This window comes from Microtus oregoni, unplaced genomic scaffold (assembly GCF_018167655.1).
Source record: "Microtus oregoni isolate MIOR12 unplaced genomic scaffold, Mior012 000006F_ref0000085, whole genome shotgun sequence".
In the NCBI taxonomy this organism is placed as follows: Eukaryota; Metazoa; Chordata; class Mammalia; order Rodentia; family Cricetidae; genus Microtus; species Microtus oregoni.
The window spans coordinates 52,630,405-52,653,166 of NW_024543065.1; the positions used below are offsets into that span (position 1 = coordinate 52,630,405).

At 42.8% G+C, this 22,762-nt stretch overlaps 1 protein-coding gene across 1 annotated transcript; it reads right to left on the minus strand.

The window, feature by feature from the left end:
- Positions 1-544: 544 nt before the first annotated feature.
- LOC121449308 (cytochrome P450 2B1-like) lies at positions 545-22,301 on the minus strand. Its single transcript, XM_041653620.1, has 9 exons — positions 22,131-22,301; positions 16,345-16,507; positions 16,061-16,210; positions 13,928-14,088; positions 13,050-13,226; positions 12,470-12,611; positions 10,565-10,752; positions 10,252-10,393; positions 545-726 (listed from the first exon to the last, which is right to left on the minus strand). Exons 1-9 carry the CDS (start codon positions 22,299-22,301, stop codon positions 545-547), a joined length of 1,476 nt encoding a protein of 491 aa, XP_041509554.1.
- Positions 22,302-22,762: the final 461 nt, after the last annotated feature.

The window sequence follows — 22,762 nt, forward strand, 5'->3', positions numbered from 1 at the left end:
CACACTATGTTACAGGCAGGGGGTTCTCCCCAGATCTACTCACACCAGGGAAAACCAGATACCAGGGAAAGATTTTAGCAGCAAACATGTAAAAGCAATGTGGAATCAAAAGATATTGCAGAGTCTGTGTTCTCATAGTCTTGCATAAAACAAGAATAGCCCATCATAGAGATTTCCTCCTTGTGATCTGACACTTTGAACTTCAATTTCCACTTGCTCTTCCTTTGACATGACCTCCGGCATTCATTAGATTGTTTCATTGAGCACCAGAAGTCTCTACATGAAAACTGTGGTTGCTGGGTGCAGTAAGGAACAGACTCAGCGTGAGATGTGGCCTCCAGAAGTCTCTCGGTTCACACATCAAGAAAGACAGTGATTGATTTCTCCAGTGTCATTCTCAGGGCAGAAGAACACACCTCAGAGCTTTGCAGAAGCTGCAGTAACGTTGAAAGATATGAGCAGTGACCTACAGTCTGGATGGCAGCAGGAAGAAAGATGGGGCCATTCTCAACAGGAGTGGGGACACCTGGCCATCTCAGCCCAGTCAGCGGACCAAGAAGCAGATCTGGTATGTTGGAGCCACCTTGGTAATGCCATTCTCCTTGGGCCTGAGATCAATGTCCTTAGGAGCCACAGGACTGGACACAGAGAAGTTCTGGAGGATGGTGGTGAAGAAAAGGAACAATTCGTTGCGGGCGATGCCTTCGCCAAGACAATTGCGCTTTCCTGTAAGCACAGAGAATGAGCCATGTGAGCCCCAGGACAGTATACAACCTTCAGACTGTCCCTTCCCTAAACCCAGACAACTCTCCTATTGCAATGGAGAAGAATGAGTTTGACCCTCAACCTACAATTCAACTGAGACCAGTAAGAGTTTCACAAAGCCTTAAGCAATTGGTGTAAGGGCTAGTGAGACTTCTTAGCATGGAAGGTATCTGTCATCACTGCTGAGGACATGTGTTCACCCCCTGGACACACATGTTGCAAGGAGAGAACAAACCCCTATAGTCTGTCCTCTGTCATAAACATATATACACCCTCCATAGAGCACATGTATATGCATGTAAACATATATGCAATAATTCAATCATAAAATGCAAGACAAATAGTTGGTGAATGACACATGGTAATTCCTTACAGATTTCTAGGGTTTGCTCATTATCAGAGTCCTTCGTTTCAGAATTGTAAGAACACAATAGAGTAGGAACAAATGTGTATGTGTAAACATATATAATGTAAAATCTTTAATGTTCCCTTCTTACTCATGTGGGGAGATTGGTCTTCCTCTCCTTGGCTGCCATGAGGGTGAAGGTGTTGTTTACAAAGATTCTTAGATCAAAAACTGGATGATATCAAGGGTCCTATATGAGCCAAGCATGGAGACACATGCCTGCAAGTGCAGCACTTGGGAGATCACGGCAGGAAGATGATAGAATACATTGCAAGAGCTCTCTGTCTGTCCCCTGTCTCTGTCCCCTCTGTCTCTCATTCTCCCCACCCCACCCCACCCACTCCCATTTCTTCTTCAGCTTGAGATCAATGAACTTCAACAATGAGGAAGGAAATTCTGACTAGTCAGGACTACTGAGAGTAATTTGATTGTAGGCTCCGTAAAAGGAACTGCAGGTTTCTTTTCATGGTCCTAGGTCACACAGAGCAGAAAGTACATATCGAGTTCAAATACAATTGTTCGTACAATAGATAATGGGCAGAAGCACATAATGCGGGATCCATGGCACCCACCGCATTCACAGGGGTATAATTAATCCTTGTTGGTTTTTCTCCTTGGGCATGAGGCAGCACAGAGCAAGGGAGCCTGAACTTCCAGACAGAGGCTCCACCACCTGCCTGTACCTCAGTGATTCTTACTCTGCAACTGGCTGCCTCAGTCTCCAGGTGGAGGAGGGATTCCCAGCAGCCCCTGTGCCCTCCAACTGTTGGGAAATCAGGCCTGTGTAGGAGTATGTAAAAAAAGCACCTTCCCAGCTTAGGCCACACCTTTCCAGAATTTAGGTGGTATGAGCTTAGAAATTCGTGGAGAGGTCTCTGAGATGGTTTCCCTAGTACTGGTTTTGTGAACTAGTTTTTCCAGAGCAGCTTTTAATGGCTTATCTCACTATTAACACAAAGTTTCCATACTTGACGCTGGTCTTGGGACACCATTTATGTCTCTTTGGCTCTAACCCGTTTTGTCTCTCTCTTTACTTTTTTCTTTCTGCCAATGGCAACCTACCTGAACCTGTGTCTGTACATATCATTATTATTTGTCTTTGGATGTCTTCCATGCATTTGTGTCTTTCAAACTCCCTAGATGCTATCTCAGTCCCTCCTTTTTTTTTTTTTGTCCAAGGACACCTTGTCATGTCTTCCTTCTGTGTCTTCCCTCCTGCTTCTTGGTCTCTTTCTAGTTGTGCCTTTCTCCCCTTCCTTTTTTCTCCCATTCCTCTCTTCCTGACTATATCATCAAATATGTTCTTCATGCATCTTCTTCTCTCTCATGTCCATGCTCTGAGTCCTACCACACACATCCTCCTATTGAAGATTCCTTGTGTCTCTGTGCATCTCTCTTTATTGGAATCTGACTTAATCTCCAGACCTCTCTATCATTGATTTGGCTCAGTCTATTTTTCACATTTCTGGCTCTCTACTCTTGGAACAGTCATATGAACAATTCAGGAGCAGGGCTGAGCCTAGGGACACTGAAGTCTCTTGGCACCTAGGGCTAGACATGTCCTAGAGGAGACATAGCTCAGCAGGAGAACACTTGCCTTAAATCCCTCTGTGAGGGGATGAGTACAGACATGCTCAGCAGGAGAGCATCCCTAGAATGCACTAGGGGGAATCTGGAGGTATGTGCTCTTTGGAAGAGAACTTGCTTACCTTGGTAACAGACAGCCCTGGGCTCCATCCCTAGCATGAGGGTGGTGGGAGGCAACTAAAAGCTAACCAATTGTTTCTAGAGCCTATCTTTTTCCAAAAGATAAGAAACCTGAACACTAAGTTTACATCCCATAGAATCCATTCAACTGAATTAAATTTGGCCAGAGGACACTTCTGTATGTAACAAACTAACCAAATACTGGCAACTGAACAACACACTAATTTGAGATTATATTCTTCCAGTGAAGAACCAATCTCAGTCACTCACATCAGTTGAGCTGCTCCAGGCTACCAACAACCTCAGCAAGGCTAAGTAAGGCAAAGGAAGATCTGGAACCCATCAAGCTCTGTGACCATGCACAGCTCCCTCTGGTCTACAGACACTGATGGGTGCTATAAATCTGACCTTTCTCTAGTTCAGGAGTTTGTCTATCATGAATGGATTCTTGGAAAAAATAAATGCTAGTAATTTTGATCTCTCTTAGAGTTTAACAAGCCATAGAAAATGTAATACAGACAGGTGTGTCAGGACATGCCTCATCTCCCCAGTGCTCACAGATAAATCCCTCCCTAGCCGAATGCCTTACAAGCTCATGGCAGTTCATAAATGATGTCAATTATTCTTGTTGTTGTTCCCTAAGAAAAACAATTCGCACTCTCTCTGCTAACCCACATGCCACTCCTGCCCTGGATCCAGGTAGGCTGACTGCAGATCTTCACCTCTCCCTCTGTTCCCCAAGACCCACACCCCAGTCCTCACCTCACCTCTGCAACAGAACCCTTGCTGCAGCCTTCCCTACCCACACTCCCCATCTCTTTGGATTTCCCTAATCTTCTTCATAAGACACCCATTACTAACCCAAAGTCCACTCTGACCAGGGAAGCAGGTAGTCTGACAGAGAATCCATGCCTCTCCTTCTGATTCTCCAGATCCACCCCCACTGCCCCCATCTCACCTCCAGCTCTGCAGCAGAATTCCTGCTGTGATCTCCCTTGCCTCCCTGGCCCCATACCCAGTGAATCACAAATATCTTCTCCTCCAATCCTCCTTCCAGCAACTCATCCCATTATCCCAGCCTCCAACACCAGCAGGCATTCCCTGGGACACACCAGCTGGGCAGGACAGGGAAACAGATCCATAGAAAGCTCCCTATGGCAACACACAGCCATCATGCTCACATAAACCCCAGAAACCAAGAAACCAAACACCCACCCAACAAAGACAAACCCGGAAATTGACACCTAGACTTATAATCACCCCAAAACCAGATTCCTGGATGCCAACATAAAAACGCAATCAGTAACAGCCAGGACAATGTGAACCCATGCTAGCCCATCAGCCCTGCCACAGTTGACCCTGGGCATCCTACATAGCTGCAGTCCAAGGAAAGACCTTAACACTGCCTTCTGATGGTGGTAGAGGGCCTTGAAGAGGAAATTTTAAATCCCTTAAAGAAATCCAGGAAAACACAAACAGTGTTTAAGACCTGAAAATAGAAATAGAAACAAGGAAGACAACCCAAATGGTGGAATTCTGGAAATGAAAAATTTGTGAGTTAGAAGAGGAACTACACAGCCTGCTTCACCAGGAAGATGGAAGAAAGATTCTCAGGCTTTGAAGATATGATAGAAGAAATGGATATATCAGTTAGAGAAAATGTTAAGTTTGAAAAACTCATGACAGAAAAAAAATCCTAGAAATCTGAAATACTGTGAAAAGACCATATCTAAAAATAAAGGGACTAGAAGAAGGAAAAGAACCCCAGCTCAAAGGACCAGAAAATACTTTCAGCAAAATCATAAAGAAAATTTTCGTAATCTGAAGGAGATGTCTATAAAGGTACAAGAATCATATAGAACACCAAATAGATTGGGCCAGAAAGGAAAGACCCATTAACACACTAATGTACAGAACAGGCAAAGATTTTTAAAAGTTTCAAAGCAAAAAGACCAAGCAACATATAAAGATAAACCTATTAGAATTACACCTGGCTTCTAAATGGAGACACTAAAAGCCAGATGGGCCCAGATAGAAGTGCTGCAGATTAAAAAAAAAAAAAAGAAACCAGATATCAGTCCAGGGGCCAATAAACAGCAAACCTTTTGATCACCATAGATAGAAAAAATTTAAACAATATTTATCTAAAAATTTATCCCTAAAGAAAGTACTCAAAGAAAGCTCCAATCTAAAAATATTACCTGCATACAAGAAAGCACAGGGAATAAAATAATTCAAACCACTAAAATTAAAAGTAGAAAACCACAAACAAACACTGCCACTAATAACAACAGCAACAACAATAACAACAAGGAAATAACAGGAATCAACAATCAAAGGCCATTGATATCTCTCAACATCAACGGTTTCAATTTCCAAAATGAAATAAGAAACACTAACAGAATGGAAGCAAAAAGTGGATCCATCCTTCTGTGCATCCAGGAAAGCACCTAACATAAAGGACATTACCTCAGGGTAAGAGGCTATAAAAAGACATTCCAAGCCAATGGACCTGAGGAGCAGACTGCTGTGGCTATTTTAATATCTAACAGATTAGAGTTAAATCTAATCAGAAGACACAGGGAAGCACATACATATTCATCAGAGGAAAAATCCACCAAGAGCACATTTAAATTCTAACCATCTATGCCCCAAACACAAGAACACCCAAGTTTGCAAAAGAAAACTACTACAGCTTAAATCACATATTGACCCTCACACACTGACAGTGGGAGAATTCAACTCTCCACACTCATCAATAGACAGGTCATCCAGACAAAAACTAAACAGAGAAATGCTGGAGCTAACTGATGTTATAAAAAGACCACACCATTAGGAAGGGTGAGGACCACTGCTCTAAAACAAAAAGAAGCAGAAGGCTAGAAATAAACTCCAGATTGAAATCGATAAAATAGAAGCAAAAAGGCAATACAAAGAAACAAAGAATTAGTTCTTAGAGTAAATCAATATGCTTGACAAACCCTAATCTAAATGAAAAGGTGGACAAAGATTGTCCAATTAATAAAATCAGAAGAAAAGGTGAGACATAAGAGACACCGAGGAAATCAGAGAATTTAAAGGACATACTTCAAAAACTTGTATTCCACAAAACTGGAAAATCTAAATGAAATGGATATTTTCTTGATAGGTACTACTTACCAAAGTGAAATCAAGATCAAATAAGGAATTTAAACAGACCTATAATCCCTAGAGAAATTGAAACAGTCACTAAAGTTCTCCCTATATTCAACCTCACGCCCCCTGAAAAGAAAAAGAAAAAACAAAAACAAAAAGCAAGCCCAGGGACAGAGAGTTTCAACACCAAATTCTCTCAGACTTTCAAAGAGGAGTTTATGTCAATACTCCTCAAATTATTCCACAAAATAGAAACACAAACGATATTGTCCATTTCATTTTATGAGGCCACAGTTACCCTGATACCCCCCCCCAAAAAAAGAAAGAGAATCACAGACCAACTTGCCTTATAAAGGCAAAAATACTCTATAAAATACTTGGAAACCAAATCCAAGAACACAACAAAAAGTTCATCCACCATGATCAAAGGTTTCATTCCAGAGATCCAGGATGGTTCAATATAATGAAACATTAATAAATACAAACAAACTGAAAGGAAGAAAACCCATGTGCTCATCTTATTAGATGGAGAAAAGACTTTGACAATAAGCAGTGCCTCTTCATGATAAATGTACTGGAGAGTACAGAGACACAAGGGACACACCTACACATAACAAAGACAGTTTACAGCATGCCTACAGCCCACATCAACTTAAAGAGAGAGGAACTCAAAGCAATTCCACTAAAATTCAGAACAAGACAATGTTGTCTAAAATCTCCACATCTATTCAGTAGAATACTTGAAGTCTAGGCTAAAGTAATAATACAACTGAAGGAGACCAAGGGGATACAAATTGAAAAGGAAGAAGTCAAAGTAAACTTATTATCAGATGATATATATATGATTGTGTTTGTATCCCAAAAATTTCCACTAGGTAATTCCTATAGCTGATAAACACTTTCAGCAATTTAGTTGGACACAAATTAACTCACAAAGACCAGTTACATACAAATGAAAAACGCACTGAGAAAGAACTCAGGGAAAGAACACCTTTGACAATAGCTTATATAATATAAATATCCTGGGGTAACTCTAACAAAGCAAGTGAAAGGCTTATGCAATAAAAACTTCAAGTCTTTGAGAAAGAATTGGAGAAGACATGAGAAAATGGAAAGATCTCCTATGCTGATAAATCAGTAGGATTAGCAAAGTAAAAACAACATCCTTCAAAAGAAGCCAGAAATACACACTAGGAAAAAAGACAGCGTCTTCAGAAAATGGTGCTAGTCAAATTGGATGACTCCATGTAGGAGAATGCAAATAGGTCCAAACTCTACTACACTGCACACAATTCAACTCAGATGCATCAAAACCTTAACATAAAACTAGATACACTGAGCGTAATAGAGAAAAAGTGGGGAATAGATTTAAAGTTGTTGACACAAGTGATGTATTCCTGAACAGAACAACAACAGCACAGACACTAAGATCAACAATTAAAACTGGGAACTCATGAAACTAAGAAGCTTTCACAAGGAGAAGTTCACCATCACTTGGATAAAAAGTGGCAGCTACAAAATGGGAAGTATTATTACCACCTCTACATCAAATATAGGACTAATATCCAAACTATATAAAGAACTCAGGAAATTAGATATAAAAAAGAGATAATCCAATGTAAAAATGGCATACAGATCTCAACAGAGTGTTCTCAATAGAGCAAACTCATATGGCTGAGAAACATTTAAAGAAATGTTCAACGGCTTTAGTCATCTAGGAAATGTAAATCATAATGACTTGGAGATTTCACATTATACCTTCAGAATGGCTAGGATCAATAACACAAGTGACAGCTCATGCTGGAGAGGATGTGGAGTAAGGGGAACACTCCTCCATTGAGGGTGGAGTGCAAACTTATACAGCCACTGAGAAATCAGTGTGGAAGGTCCCTAGAAAATTAGGAATTCACCTCTCTTCAGACCCAGCTATAGCACTCTTGGGCATATACCCAAAGGACGCTTAACCCTACCACAGAGGCACTTGCTCAACCATGCTCAATCCTGCTCTATTCATAGAAGCCAGAATTGGAAACAAACTTCATGTTCCTCAACAGAAGGATGAATAAATGTGTTAAAAAAAAAACAGCATCATGAAAATTCAGGCAAAGGGGTGGAACTAGAAAATAATCCTGAGTGAGGTAGCCCAGACCCAAAAAAATTAACATGGCATGTATTCACTTATAGGTGAATATTAGTCATTAAATAAATGATAACCAAGCTACAATCCATAGACCCAGAATGGTTAGATACAGACAAAAGTACTAGGAGGGGAATATAAATCTCCCTGGGAGGGGGAAACAGAATAGAGTTCATGGGTATACTAGGGGCATCATAAGGGACAGGAATGGGAGGTCCAGGAGGGAGGAGAGCTGGGCTTGAGGGATAGAGTGTGGGGAGAGACAGTTAGAATTGAGGGGCATTGGGTGCTGGTGTGGAAACCTAGTATAGTAGAAACTTCCTAAACTACAGAAACGCAATTCGAACGAAGTCTCCAAATAATGAAGGAGACTTGGTCCCTCTTCTCACTAAATGAAGTTTCTAGTACAAGGACTGGGCTGCATTCATTTGAGTTTCTGGTCAAAGGGATCCCACGGAAGACCCCAAACAACCCAAGGCTGTTTGCAAGACAGTAGGTTGATTCTACAAACTGACAGCAAGGCCTTATTGTTGAAGACAATTCCCACACAACTCACTGGACTGGAGACATCTAGCTGGTGTCTATATAGAACCTTCACACCCATGATCTAGCATCTTTGCTATAGGAAGTATTCTACAGGCTACCAAATGAGAAATGTATACACAAACCCAGCCCATAATTTTGATGAACCATGCTATCCTTCCTGTGTGATATAATAGGGCTCAACAGTGGCACAATGCAGTGTATTGTGGGAGTAATTATCCAGTGTATGGTTTGAATATGCAGCATTGCTTAAGTGAGCAGGAACCAGGACTAGAATAAAAAAAAAATGCTACTGCTCAAAAAGAAAAATAAAAGTAACAACAATAAGACCCCTGAAGATATTCTGCTACATAGATCAGAGCCTTTCTTATTAAGCCATCACCAGAGAAGCTTCCTCCTGCAACAGATAAAAACAAATTCAGTGAGATACAGCCAGACATTTCACAGAGAGATAAACCTTGAAACACAGAGCTCTAAATTGAATGTCATTGTTATTAGAGATTTAGAACCCAGAGGAAGTGGAGGCTGAAAGAGGGTAAGAGTTTGAGGTGATGCAGGACACCAAGAGAATGAGGCTCTGAACCAACTGAGCAAAGCTCATATGAACTCAGACTGAGGCAGCAGGCACAGGGCCTGCTCGGGTCTGCACCAGGTCCTCTGTGCACATCTTAAAGCTTTCAGTTTAGTGTTTCCATGGATTCCTGAGTGTGCGAATGAGTGGGTCTCTGCTTCTAGTGCCTTCTCTTGGGCTCTACTTTTTCTGTTGACATTGAAGTGATGGTTTTTGTTTTATCTTCTATTTAATTTCATCATGTTTGGTTGTTATTGCTTAGAAGCCTGTTCTTTTCTAATGAGAGACCGAAAGGGGATGGATCCTGACAGGAGGGAAGGTGGAGAGGGACTGGGAGGAGAAGAGGGAAGGGGAAACTGTAATCAGCATATATTGTATGAGGAAAGAATCTATTTTTAATAAATGGGGAAATTTAATAAACAAATGTCTAATAGAAAAAGACAGAACTGATGGATTTGATGCAACTGGAAAACAATGGATGAATAATTTGGTCATTGCACTTTCTAAAGTGGAGGAAATGTCTTCTGCTCCCTTGAGGACTTTACGTGGGCATTGCTGCATTTACTTTGGAGACATCCAGAACGTCCTGACCTGGGAATATCTGTGTTCCCTTCCTCTCTATTAATTAATCTGCTCTTTACTGCTGGGAGCGCTGGGAAGAACCTGGTTGTACACTTATCCCATTGTGTTCTCTGTGAACATCCATTGTTCTCCTCTGTCAGCCATTTAATCACTTGTTTAAAAAGGTTCTCCCCTCATAATAAAATTAAAAAAAAAAGAATGAATATGCTCATGTTTAGAGGTTTTACAATACCTCTCCAAAATCCTCCTGAGCACGATGCACCTTTAGTTCAAGAGACCCCTCCTGGGACAGTAGCCAGGTGGAATGGGTTCCCAGCTGAAACCGACTGGACCTAGTCCTGAATGTATCCTGGAGGATGAGCCTGCCCTCTAGTGTCTGGGAAATGAAGCACAGGTCAGTCTCACCTATAGAGAAGGGTATAAAAGCTTCAATTTTCTTCAGAGCCCCACTAGCATCCAGGAAGTGGTCAGGATTGAAGGCATCTGGTTGTTCAAAGTACCGTGGGTCATGGAGAGCTGTACTCAGGATGGGGTACACTTCAGTGTTCTAGGAGACATTGTGAGAGGCAATGATATTAGCATACCCTGGCTCCCATAGCAGACTGTTAGTCCTTAGAGAGCCACAGAATGCTGGGAAACCACAAACAGGCCAATGGTGGTGATTGGGAGAGTGGAGGATGACCATGGCATAGAGATGTGGAATTGCAGCTGGTCTCACCTTGGGGAGCAGGTACCCTCGGAACAAAATGTCTTTGGTGACTTTGCGCGGCACTCCAATCGGGAGAATATCTGCTAATCTCTGGATCTCGCGAATGACAGCCTCAGTGTAAGGCATTTTGGTGCGGTCATCAAGGGTTGGTGGGCGGTGTGAGCCGATCACCTGATCGATCTCCTTTTGGACTTTCTCTGCACAGAAAGGGAGACAGCAGACAATGCTTGCCCCCTTCACAAAGGCAATGCACTGTGACCCTGTTTATTGTAAGCAATAGCTTAGGGCAGTGCAGAGCCAGGAGACTGCTGAGAAAGACACACTGCACTCTGGGACATGCACACCTACACTTCTCCCGGGCATCTGTCTCTCCAGCCACACTCGGAGCTGTGTTAGAGGCTCTCTCCCAAGCTCCAACCTTGCTCACAAAAGAGAGGAAAGGAAAAGCCATAGCAAAGGGCTATTTATATCTATCAGTCTAAGGGCTGGAGGGGAAGATGGTAAGAATTTTCTGCATTTGAAATGTAATGTTATATATTGTGTTCTTGTATAACAGAGAGAGAGACAGACAGACAGACAAACACACACACAACACACACACACACACACACAGAGAGAGAGAGAGAGAGAGAGAGAGAGAGAGAGAGAGAGAGAGAGACTTCCTGAATTTATATTTCAACATCCAGGGGGATGGAGAGATATCTCAGTGCTTAGGAGCACTGGTTGCTCTTCTAGAGAACCCAGGTTCACTTTCCATCACCCTCATGACAGCTCACACCATCTATGACTCTGGGTCCAGTGGAACAACACGCTCACAAAGACATATATGCAGAGAAAACAGCAATGAACATTAGTTAAAAAAATTAAAAATACAGGCAAACAATATAAGGCTATAGACTCAGGAATAAAAGGAAAGTAAATTAACCTGTGTGTAACTGAACATGGACTATGAACACATTGGTAATATGATGGCCAATGAAAGGGCTCAGTCAGCAAATGCATTGATTTCCATCCTGACAGCCTGGCTTTAATATCAGAACCCGTGTGAATGTGCAGGGGAGACCCACTGCACAAAATGGAACATATACAAATAAATCAATGAAAGCAACTAACCAAATATCAAGCAAATATGTGGATGAATAAACGAGCAAATATAGAAATAAACAGGTAGTTGTGTTGAATGATGAACAAATCACAAATAAAGGAGTGAATTATTAAATAGATACATGGAGGAATAGATGGACACATGAGGGGTGAATTCAAAAGCCACTGGGAAGGAATAAGGAATGAAAAGATTTGTATATGAGTGAACCAACGAATCAATGACAAAGAGCCTGCTCAACTAGCTGTGATAAAGAATAAAACTCACAAACTGATTCATCCAAATAAATGAATTAAATATATGTCATTAAGTTAACTAGAGATGAAAGAATCAAGGATAAATAATCTATGGGTATATAGAAGATGAACAGAGGATTACATGTGTGGGTGAACAGGTGTATAGATAAAAATGAATGGAAAAATGAATATATGTAAGTTTAGATAATGGTTGGAACAAGAACAGAATGGGTAAATAGATGAAGAGGTGGATGAACAAAAAGATGGGTGAATATCCGACAGATGCAAAGACAGAAAGAGAGAAGGAAGGAAGGAAGGAAGGAAGGAAGGAAAGAAATAAGAAAGGAAAGAGGGAAGGAAGGACAGATGATCCAACCTTCAAGTTATAGCAGAAAACAATGGAAATGGACCAGCTGAGGGTTCATTCACACACCACCCACAGCACTGCCTTAGGTTAGAAGTAGACCAAAGCCTTCAGAACTCCAGTTATAAGAGTCTCATGTCTCTCTCATCCACACAAACCTCTGCAGAAAAGGGGGAGTTAGAAGCTTCCCCAGTTGTCTGCCTGTGACTCACCTGCAACATGGGGGTACTTTAGCAGGAGCAGGAAGCCAAAGCAGAGTGTGGTGCTGCTGGTCTCGGTGCCAGCAAAGAAGAGAGAAATCACAGAGATTATGAGGTTCTGGTAATGGAACTCTGAGTGTTTGTTGGACTTCTCCTGGTTCCAGATGGGAGAGAGAAGGGAGGGTCAGGGGTAACAGAAGCCATGCAGGAAGATGCACACACATCCAGGGAACTGTCCTTCTGTCTCACTATCTGGACCACGTAGCATTATCCAGTCCTCAACAATGTCACTTGGTCTCTTCTCTGTCTTCTCTCTCTACTGTGCTCTCTGGTAATTTAGCACGGTTTGTCTCCCAGTCTTTCTCTTCCTCTGTAGTCTTTTCTGCTTTTTGTCCCTTGCCCTGTTTCTTCTCCACCCTTCTTTCTCCCTATCACATTTTCTTCTCCTTTTTATTTGCTTCATTTTGCAGACGCTTCTGCATCTCCTCCACTCCATTTTCTGTCTAGCCTCCCCATCCTCTGCTCCCTTTTCCTCCACTCACATCCTTGGCCTTCACTCTCAGCCATCCCATCTCATTCACACAGGACTTACCTTCTCCATGCGTATAAGGTAGGTATCGATGAAGTCTCTTGGATTGTTTGGGTCCAAGGTTGCCTGGTGCTTCTCCACGCTGTGGCCAATGTAGTCAAGGACTTCATGCAAGTTTTTGTAGATTTGTTTGTGAATTCTAGTAAAGAACTTCAGAAAACCTGAATAGAGCTCATACATCTGCAAGAAAGAAGGGCCCAGCAGGTCACAATGGGTTATCAGGTCTCAGGAATTGGGCAGTGCACCTAGGTCCTCAGACGTCATGAGGAGCACACACACACAGAGACACATACACACCTCTCCTACACGCACACCATGCACATGCCTTTAAATCAGTCTCTAGCCTTCAGTTTACGTTCTCTGTGTCTCCCTTTTCCTCTTCTCTGCGCTCTCTCCCATCTTCCTTGCTGTTTTGTCTTAATTTGTTTTCATTGTGGGGTATTGCATTTTGAACACATTAATGCCACACAGGCTTTAAATTCAACATGTAGCCTAGGATCAGCCCAAATTTCTGATAGCCCAGTCTCTAACACCAAAATGCTGGAATTTCATGTATTGTTCACCACCAAGTCCTGGGGATGAACTCAAGGGCTCATGCATGAAGTACTGTATCCTCTGTCCTCTAAGGTAGAGCTGCATCCCCCTTGTCATCATTTTCTCATGTCTGGATGGCTCTGTATTTCTGCATTCAGGTCTCTCCACCTTGCTCAACATGCCTCTCTCCTTCTGTTCCTCCTTCCTTCCATCCCTCCAGGTCACAGGCTTCTTGCTGTTCCATGTTTTCTCTGTCTTCCTTCCAGCCAAAAGACACTCCCTTCTTCACTCACAAAGCAGGCTTTGTTTCCTCTGCCTTCAAAGCTCCTCCCTTCCCACCTACTGACCTGACCATGGAATGAGCTGATGATTGAGAAGGTCTGACAGAGCAGGTCCAAGAGGCGCAGGAACTGACGATCTTTGTAATCAAAGCGCTCTCCAAAGACAATGGAGCAGATGATGTTGGCTGTGATGCACTGAAAGAGGAAGGTGGGGTCCAGGGGGGCTCCTGAAGGAGGATACAGTACAAGAGACAGGGAATACAAAATTAGGGGAGTATTTGGCTTCAGCCCCATCTCTGTAAAGTCGTCCCCACCACTCACTGCACAAGAACAACAACACATTTGCACATATGGTGCGCATAAGAGTCTGGGCTCTTCACTCAGAGATGCATGCATACCTTTATTTAACTCCCTCAGTACTGTACAGAATATGGGATGCCATTTCTATATACAGATAGGGATGCACCTTCACCATGAACTCAGCTAATCATGGCTGGAACATGGCTGCAATTAGGATTTTAGGAACAAGACATAGAGTGAGTGCAGTCAGTCTGCACATGCTCCTCCTCCCAGGATGATATCCTCACTCTGAACTGCTAGCTAACTGCCACTGGCAGGAATGGTGCACAGAAATGTTCAGGGATGGCTGTGTCAATTACAAGCCCTGTATACTCAATGCCTATCTGCCTGTCTTCCTCCATCCCTTCCCTGATGTCCTCCATCACTTCCCTGGCTTCCTGCGTCCCTTCCCTGACTTCCCCCATCACTTCTCTGACTTTTTCCTTCCCTTATCTGACTTCTTTCATCTCTTCTCTGACTTCCTCCATCCATTCTGCCACTTCCTCCGTCACTTCTCCAACTTCCTCCACCTCTCTTTTCTCTGACTTCTGAGATCTGTGGTGTTCTAGAAGCCATCAGCCACTGCTGCATGTAGCCTTTGTGTGCCATGTTCAGTCATGCACGCTGGCAGTTGGAGGGCTGTTGTCAGTACAGCAGTCTTTGGCCACTGTTGCCCTTCACCCTTGGGCTGTCTTGTCTGTGGTCTCTGATCCTATGAGGATACTTTCCTGGAGCTCAGAGCTTCACTCTCAGTCCCCCTTTAGCTTCGTTCTCAGCGTGTTTCTCTTCCTCTGGGTCCCTCCATCACTGACTTCTTTCTCCCATCATTTTTCTCACCCTCTGCACCTTTCTTCCCTCCCCCCCTCTGCACTGACCTACCAGATCTCCGGGAAAAGGTCATTAAGAAATGACAAATATCCCATGTAAAAAAATGGAGGTGCAAGCAACAGTCTTGTTACCAATGTGCCCTTGATACAACAAACTTAAAATAACCTCAGAGTACCTCTGATTTTTACCAAAATCAAACTCTCATGAGCCTCTGTGCTCACTGCTGCTCACCAGCACACTCACAAGGAAGAAAACACAGTTCCCTGCTTAGGCCGTGTCTTCAGGTCTTCCTGCTCCATTCCCCTCATCAACTAAAGCTCTGTGATTGACTTTGAGAAGACCGTGGAGGGGAGCAGGAATAGGTGACAATTACAACGATTAAGTCAAAATGGTCTTGAACATTTTGTGCAGTAGAAGAAGAACTTGGATGAACAATTTGTGCAGTAGAAGAAGACCTTGGAAATCTCATCCTCCTGTCTCCACCTCTAGAGTGCTGGGATTACACACATGCAGGACCATGCCCACTGTATATGGTGCTGTAAGCTCTGCACAACTCAGCCACAGCCACATCAAAGGCAGGACCTCACACTGTAGACAGGGATGGCCTTGAGCTCATGGTCATCTTGCCTCACCTTCTGAGTTCTGAAAGGGTGAGTGTCCACCAAAACTATCCAATTGACAAAGAGAATTAATTTACAGATTGATTTTTTAGAGAGAAGTGACCACCATGGGCAGTACGTGCTTCTGAGTTATTTTGGAAACAAAATACCTCACATTTCTTTCCTGCTCTTGTGAATCTCTTCCCACCTCTCTCTTAATCTCCTCATCTCCAAACTCAGTGTGTCTTTTGTGTCTCTCTCCCTCTGTGTGTGTACCTCTTTTTGTGTGTGTATATGTGTGTGTCTGTCTGTCTGTCTATCTGTTTGTGTGCCATTTTGTTTCTATATCCTTGTATGTCTCTTCCTATTTTTTGGCTCTACACTCAGGTCCCTGTGTCACCATCTTCCTTTTTGCCCATTCTCTGGGACTCACCCTGGGATTTCCGCAGCTCCTCCACCAGACATCGGGCCTCATGCTGAATCCGCTCCTCCACACTCCTCTTGCCCATTCCTAAATCCTTCATGGTGGCCAGAGAGAAGCGGCGAAGTGTCTTCCAGCGTTCACCACTGGCAAAGACTATACCTAAGAATGTGGTGAAGCATGGGTGATTACAATGGAAGTTGGAAAACCCTGTGTCCTTCCCCACAGCTGGGCTCCACCTCTAACACACATCTTCCCTGACCACATCCGCCACTTCACCCTGTCCCGTATCTCACCATATGTCTGTACAATTGGCTCAAACAAAGCAATTATCGCCCGGCCAGAGAAAGCCTCAGCTTGGTCCAGCAGAGCCTCCCTTATGGCCTCTGTCCCACACAGCACGACCACGGGCCTCGGTCCCAGGTGCACTGTGAACATGTCTCCATATTTTTCTCGAAGCTGCCAAGCATAAGGGTACAAGGGTTGTGGTTAGTCGGTGCAGACGTTGTTGTTACACTGTGAAAACACCTAGTCACAGACTGGTAAGTAGGTACCCCTTCTCTGGCCACCCTTTCTCTCCTGAGGACCTAAGAGGTGAAGGTTAATTCTCCAGACAGACAGGGTCTGCACTGATTGGTTGGATTTTCTAATCAGGACACCAGCACTGTAGAGTAGGGAGACACGGCAACACTTGTTTATAATTCTGGAACAAGAGAAGTAGAGACCAGAGAATCAGTAGTCATCCTTGTCTGCACATCCAGTTTGAAGCCAGTCTCGCCTGCACATGACCCTACCTCAAAAATAATAGATACAGATATGGATGCAGATGTGCATTAGTTCCGTGCTCATACCCTTCAGTCTGGCCATGTGAACCATGCTTCCTGTGGTCCAGCTTCAGCCTGTCCAATGCCTTCTGACAACGTTCATAGAGAACAGCCCTGACCCACCCACTTGTTTATATGGGAAGGAAAGTGATAGTCACCTGGTAGTGGTTTTGAATGTGAGTCTGACTGCAGTATGAACAGTTAGGGAAATACCTGGCCCTGCTACCATCAGGTCATCTACAGGGAATTGGTCCCAGGAACATGACAACCCTGCAGTGCTGAGAGCCCTTGAGGAGCATGGTGCAGGGTTTGCAAACAGCCCTCCCTTGTCCTCTTGTAACTTTTACTCTCTCTAGATTGCACTGCAGCTAATAGAAATGAAAGGCTATGAAAATGGTCAGTGACCAGGGTTGTTTAGGGGACAATGCTAAGAAAAAGCTCTGCATAAGTTTGATGTTGATGTATTTATGTTTTTGGATGGGGCCACAACATGGAATCTTATGCAGCAATTAACTAAAAAGCCTCAGATCATAACAACGGTGTAAGTTAAAGTTGTTAAGTTAATGCAACACAAAAACAAGTGTAAACTCTACTGTCTAATAGATATAATAATGTTAACTTATACACAGTGTTGAGGAAGAAAAGTAAATATAAGGAAATATGACAGAGCAGGGCCTATGTGTGGCAGCATTCCTGCTGGACTACACCTGGTCCAGCTCCAGAGTGCTAGCACCTAGCTTTATCCATCTTTTATTAGCAATTAATTTTTTTGGTTTCTCTTGTTGCCCTCTGTCTGAGAATTTCCCGTGGGTACAAAGCCTATGAAAAACATGGTTAGAAGGGAACCCTGAAAACTGTGGTTCGTCCTGAATCAGGTAATTTCTTTTGCATCATCTCTTTAGAGGCCCAGTCAGGATGTTTTGAGGATATGGACATGTACTTGCTAGGTGAAAATTGGAGAACAATAAAGGAGCCCTGGGCAAAGGGAAAACAGTCATTCCTGAAGGCTGAGTCCTGAAGGGTTAGTCCTGAATGTTGAGTATTGATGGATCAGTCTTGTAGGTTCTCTAGAGAGACTGACCCGCCCTGTAGCCAAGAAAGGCTAAATTCATTCTTAAGGTGTCTCTGAGTCTTCATTTCACAGACCCATGGGAACCCACACCCCTGAGCTGTGACATCCACAACACCTATGAGTTTCACTTATGTAGCTGTATAGATCATAGCTCAAGCTAATGATTAAGAGAAACAATTGTGTCCCAGGGTCCAGGCTGGCTCAATTCCTTTTATGTTGATGCTAAAATACACATTCTCAAGTTTTTGTGTGCATCATTAGCTAAAACAAACATTTAAGACAATTTCAGGTTAAATCATATGTTTTGATAACAGCCTTATGATGAAAAGCCCCAGAAAACAATATTATGTTCACAAGGGCACAGATCTGAGTTGCAGATTCACTAGGTTAGGGTAAAAAACACAAGGCAACTGTTGCTGGCTGACATACTTTCCTGGCTAGGGTTGGTTGGTGATCAAAGGTGATGGTTAACTCCTTATATTCATTCCTGCCCTCGAGGTCCTGAGAAACTATTGATGGGTGGATATGCACCCTAAAGATTTAAAGTACAACTGACTAGTTTTCACGCATAAAAGTTTAGGTTTGTGATTCCTTTAAGATTCCTTATAAAATCGTCCATCAAGATAAATAGTAGAACGATTGCTGCTTTCTTTGTAATCACAATGTGCAGCCTGCAAACGAAAGATTTGCCTGAGATAAAATACTTCCTGTTTGCTCCTGTTCTGTTAATCTAACAAGTTACTTAGATGTAAATGTAAGTGGGATACCAGAACGACTTTGTTTTTAATCATGAAAAGGCAATAAAAACCATGGTTTGATCTAAATCTCTTATAATCATTCAATTGAAATATGGAATGTAACCACATTGTGATTCCTATACTGCCTGAAAAGTTTTCTGAGTTATGTTAGCCAGAGAAAAATGTATACAGTATAAAGAAGACAAGAAGAATAGAGAATAAAGAAGGAAACCATTGAGATAGATAGTGTGAGTGCCTTTCTCCCTAGCACCTTTGGATAGATAAATCTTAGGTCATGCCAATGCCATGAATTCATTTGGAGTCCTGTGCTTTGTGACACTGGTCCCCCAGGTAGCAATAATAGAGTTTGTTTATTAAAAAAAATTAAGTGTTATGTGACAGAAAGGTGGTGATTTCTAATCTTATTAGTAGCTTTGATGGTTCACCTCATTTTTGTGTCTCTACTACTGGCCAAAAAAATTGTCATCATTAAGACTCAGTCTTTGTAACAAACACACCATGATTAAAGCCCACAAAATCATCTTACATCAACATAGATGCCTAGTAAAAAATCTCAGCTTAAAAAAAAAAATCTCGGCTTTTTGAGAGACCAGAAAAATTTTTAAGAAACATTCCAGAGGGCTTGTCAGCTGCACATGGGTTTGGACTTCTGGAGCTGACACAGCCTTTAGCAGCTGTATTTGAGTCAGGCTCCAGGCTCATCTACGACACACTTGAGAGAGCCAAGCTGGTTGTGTCTGGGGTTCACCACAGGATATCACCACCACTTCATATCCAAAGGCATCTGTCTGGACCAGCTGCTCTTTCCTCTTGCCTATTCCATGTGCAATGCCTTCATTGATGCTCTGCTGTTGATTTAGCCCCCAATATGGATGTGTTGAGAAGTGTCAGAGCCTTTGGGAGCTGGAACCTAGTGAGAGGCACTGGGTCTTTGCAGATAATCCATACATTATGTTAATGCTGGTCTCACAGAGAGGACTGGGTTTTCAGAGAATGGATTATTATTAAACAAAGGCACTCCACATGATTAGCCTCTTGTGAATGTGACAGGTTTTCCTGCATTGTGACACATAAGACGTTTTCTCGCTAGAAATTGGAAGAATGGACTGCTTGATCTTAGACTGCCACACTGCACAAGTTTGAGTAGGATAAACCTTTAGTTTATAAAGAACTCATCCTCTGTAATTTTTTGGTAGCAACAGAAAAGAGATAAAGACATGAGAGATTTTTCTCTTGCCTGCTTAGTTGAATCACTTCAGTTCTTACCATCTTTGGCTCACACCAAGCTAGTTCTTTTAAAGAACTACAGATTCAATGCCTGCCTCTCCCCTGTCACACTGTGACCTCATCCACCTGGCTCTACTTTTTCCCTAGGACCAGTTGCTGCTCAGGAATGGCTTCTTTTCTGAACCTGTCATCATTCTAGAATGTCTCTGTGATTTGTTCGAGTCCTCCCTCTTATGTAAGTCTGTTTGAACTCTCAACCAATCTTAAAATTCTTATTGATGTGAGATTCCCCACTGTATGCTGTGAATACCATTGGTTAATAAAGAAACTGTCTTAAGCCCGTGATAAGATAGAACAGATCTAGTGGGGAAAACTAAAACTGAATGATGGGAAGAAGAAGACAGAGTTAGGGAGAAGCCATGAAGCCTCCAGAGACAGATGCTGGGAACTTTAGCCCGTAAGCCACAGCCTCGTGGTGATACCCAGATTACTAGAAATGGGTTAAACTAACATGGAAGAGTTAGCCAACAAGAAGTTATACCTAATGGGCCAAGCAGTGATTTAATTAATACAGTTTCTGTGTGATTATTTTGTGTCTGAGCACCCAGGAACCAACAAGCAGCTTCCTCCTACATCTTATTGTTTTCCTTGTATCCAATATCACCCAGATGAGCAGAAAACCTGTGTAGTTGAATTTTATGAGTTTATTCTACAAGCTACAAACAGACTCTTATCTCCTGACAGTTAAGGAAGTCAGCTCAGCTCCCAGATTGCCACATACATTGGATTGTGGATTTGAACAGTTCTTTAAGGAGTTCTGTAAAGGTTAGGAATTCCCTTCCCAGAGCACATTGCCAACCCCTAGGAACCTTGTTTGCAGGACATGATGACTGTCCCTGCAGGGAAAAGGTGTAGCATGTCGTGCTATCATGACAGGATGTCACCAGCCCTCCCTGTGAGTCTCTGGGCAGTTAAGTATGCTGGGGGAAATGCTAAAAGTAGAAAAGCTTCAGTGATGTAGCTGTTCATAAGTTGCTCACCTTCCAGTCAATTGCCCCACATGCACACTCACTCATGCAACCATAGTTACCTCCAAATAGGAAGGGCCTTCAGAAACAGAGAAGTGGAGTGAAAAATCAGAAATGAATGAATTGTATTTTTCAAAGAATGAAAATTAATCCCAGCACTCAGAAAGCAGAGGTCTGTGGATCTTGATGAGTTTGAGTCTCTCTACAGAGTGAGTTCCAGGACAGCCAGGACTGTTTCACAGAGGAACCCTGTCTCAAAAAAAAAAAAAAACCAGAAAGAAAGAAAAAGAAAATAACAACAACAAAGCAAAGCAAATAATAAAGAATAAACAAAATAAGCAAACAAACATAAAGAATAAAATATAAATATGATGTTAACTTGACCTTTCCAACATATGGGAAGCCCGTTTTTAAAACACTTGCGCCTAGGTGTACCACACATTGTTAAATCCAGCATGTGAGATGTTAACTCAGAAACATCATTAGCCTGAGAAATGAAGATAATCTTGTCTTAAAACAATAAAAAATGATAAACAAATGAATTGGAACAAGTGGGTGATATATTAAAAACCAAGGGGGTAGCAAGAGTTGGGATTGCTGTCACTAAATTAGAACTCTAAATGGGAAGTGGAGCCAAAGATGCTTAGTGATTATTAATAAACAAGTGGTAATTGGACATGAAATCTCGCATGAGAAGATTAGTAAAGATTGTGCCATGAATGGTTCCTTGAATGGTCCTTGTGTTTATAACTGATAAGCACTCCCTTCCTACCCCACCTCCTGACCTGCCTCTCATTCCCTGCGTTCCTGAATACAGCAGGCTAATCCCTTGTGTTGGCAGAAGCAAACCTGATATATGGATGCCTGTGACATTTTTCTTTCTCCTTTGTAACAAAGGAACATCAGATAGGAAAACTGTCAGCTCTTGGTGCATGCCATGATACCCCAATACCCTTCACACTCCAAGCACAGAGTCTCACACTGTCCAACAACGAGGACACACCTGTCAACCTGAGCACCATCCACCACCAATCAGCAACTCACCTTTCACTCAGCAATCTTCCCACCAGAACCTACTACCTGGAAAGAGTTCCTTCTTCACCCCAAATGAGTGATCTTCAGGAGCAAACATGGGACTAATCCCATATGGCATAGGCTGTGGTCAGGTCTTACCTGAATAAAGGAGTAGAGGAAGCCTCTTCTGTCCATCTGAAAGAGGTTTCCCAAGAGGGGGAGGGGACGGGGTCCTGGTGGAAGGTGGCCACGGGCCTTTGGGTGGCCCCTGACCATGAGTAGTATGAAGCCCACAAGGAGAGCAAGAAGGAGCAGGACACTGGGCTCCATGATCCTGGTCTGAGCACCGTCCACTTCACTGCATACTCCAGCAGGACTTTTATGCTGAACCTGGATCTCCACCCAGTTGAGCAACTTCATCTGTTCCCACCTCCTGTCTCCTCACTGTCCAGGAGTGTGAGTACCATACTTCCTGATTGGGCTGTCAGTGACCTGCTCACTCCCAATCTTCTTACCTTCACCCTAGATGTTGGCAAGAACACCATGAAAGAGATACACAGGACATAAGGGCATAGGGAGTAATGAGTCTCAGTTTCTGAGGGTGAGTATACTTATTCCAGCTCAGTTCTGTCTGTTTATTTTCTCGGACATGGAACCTGTGCATGTTTACTGTGTGCTTTATATAGAAAAAGTCATTTCTAATATGAATGTGAAGTTCTATGTTTATGTGGCCCAAGACAGTCCTTTATTAACCAGTTGTACTCACAGCATACAGAGGGGAGTCCCATATC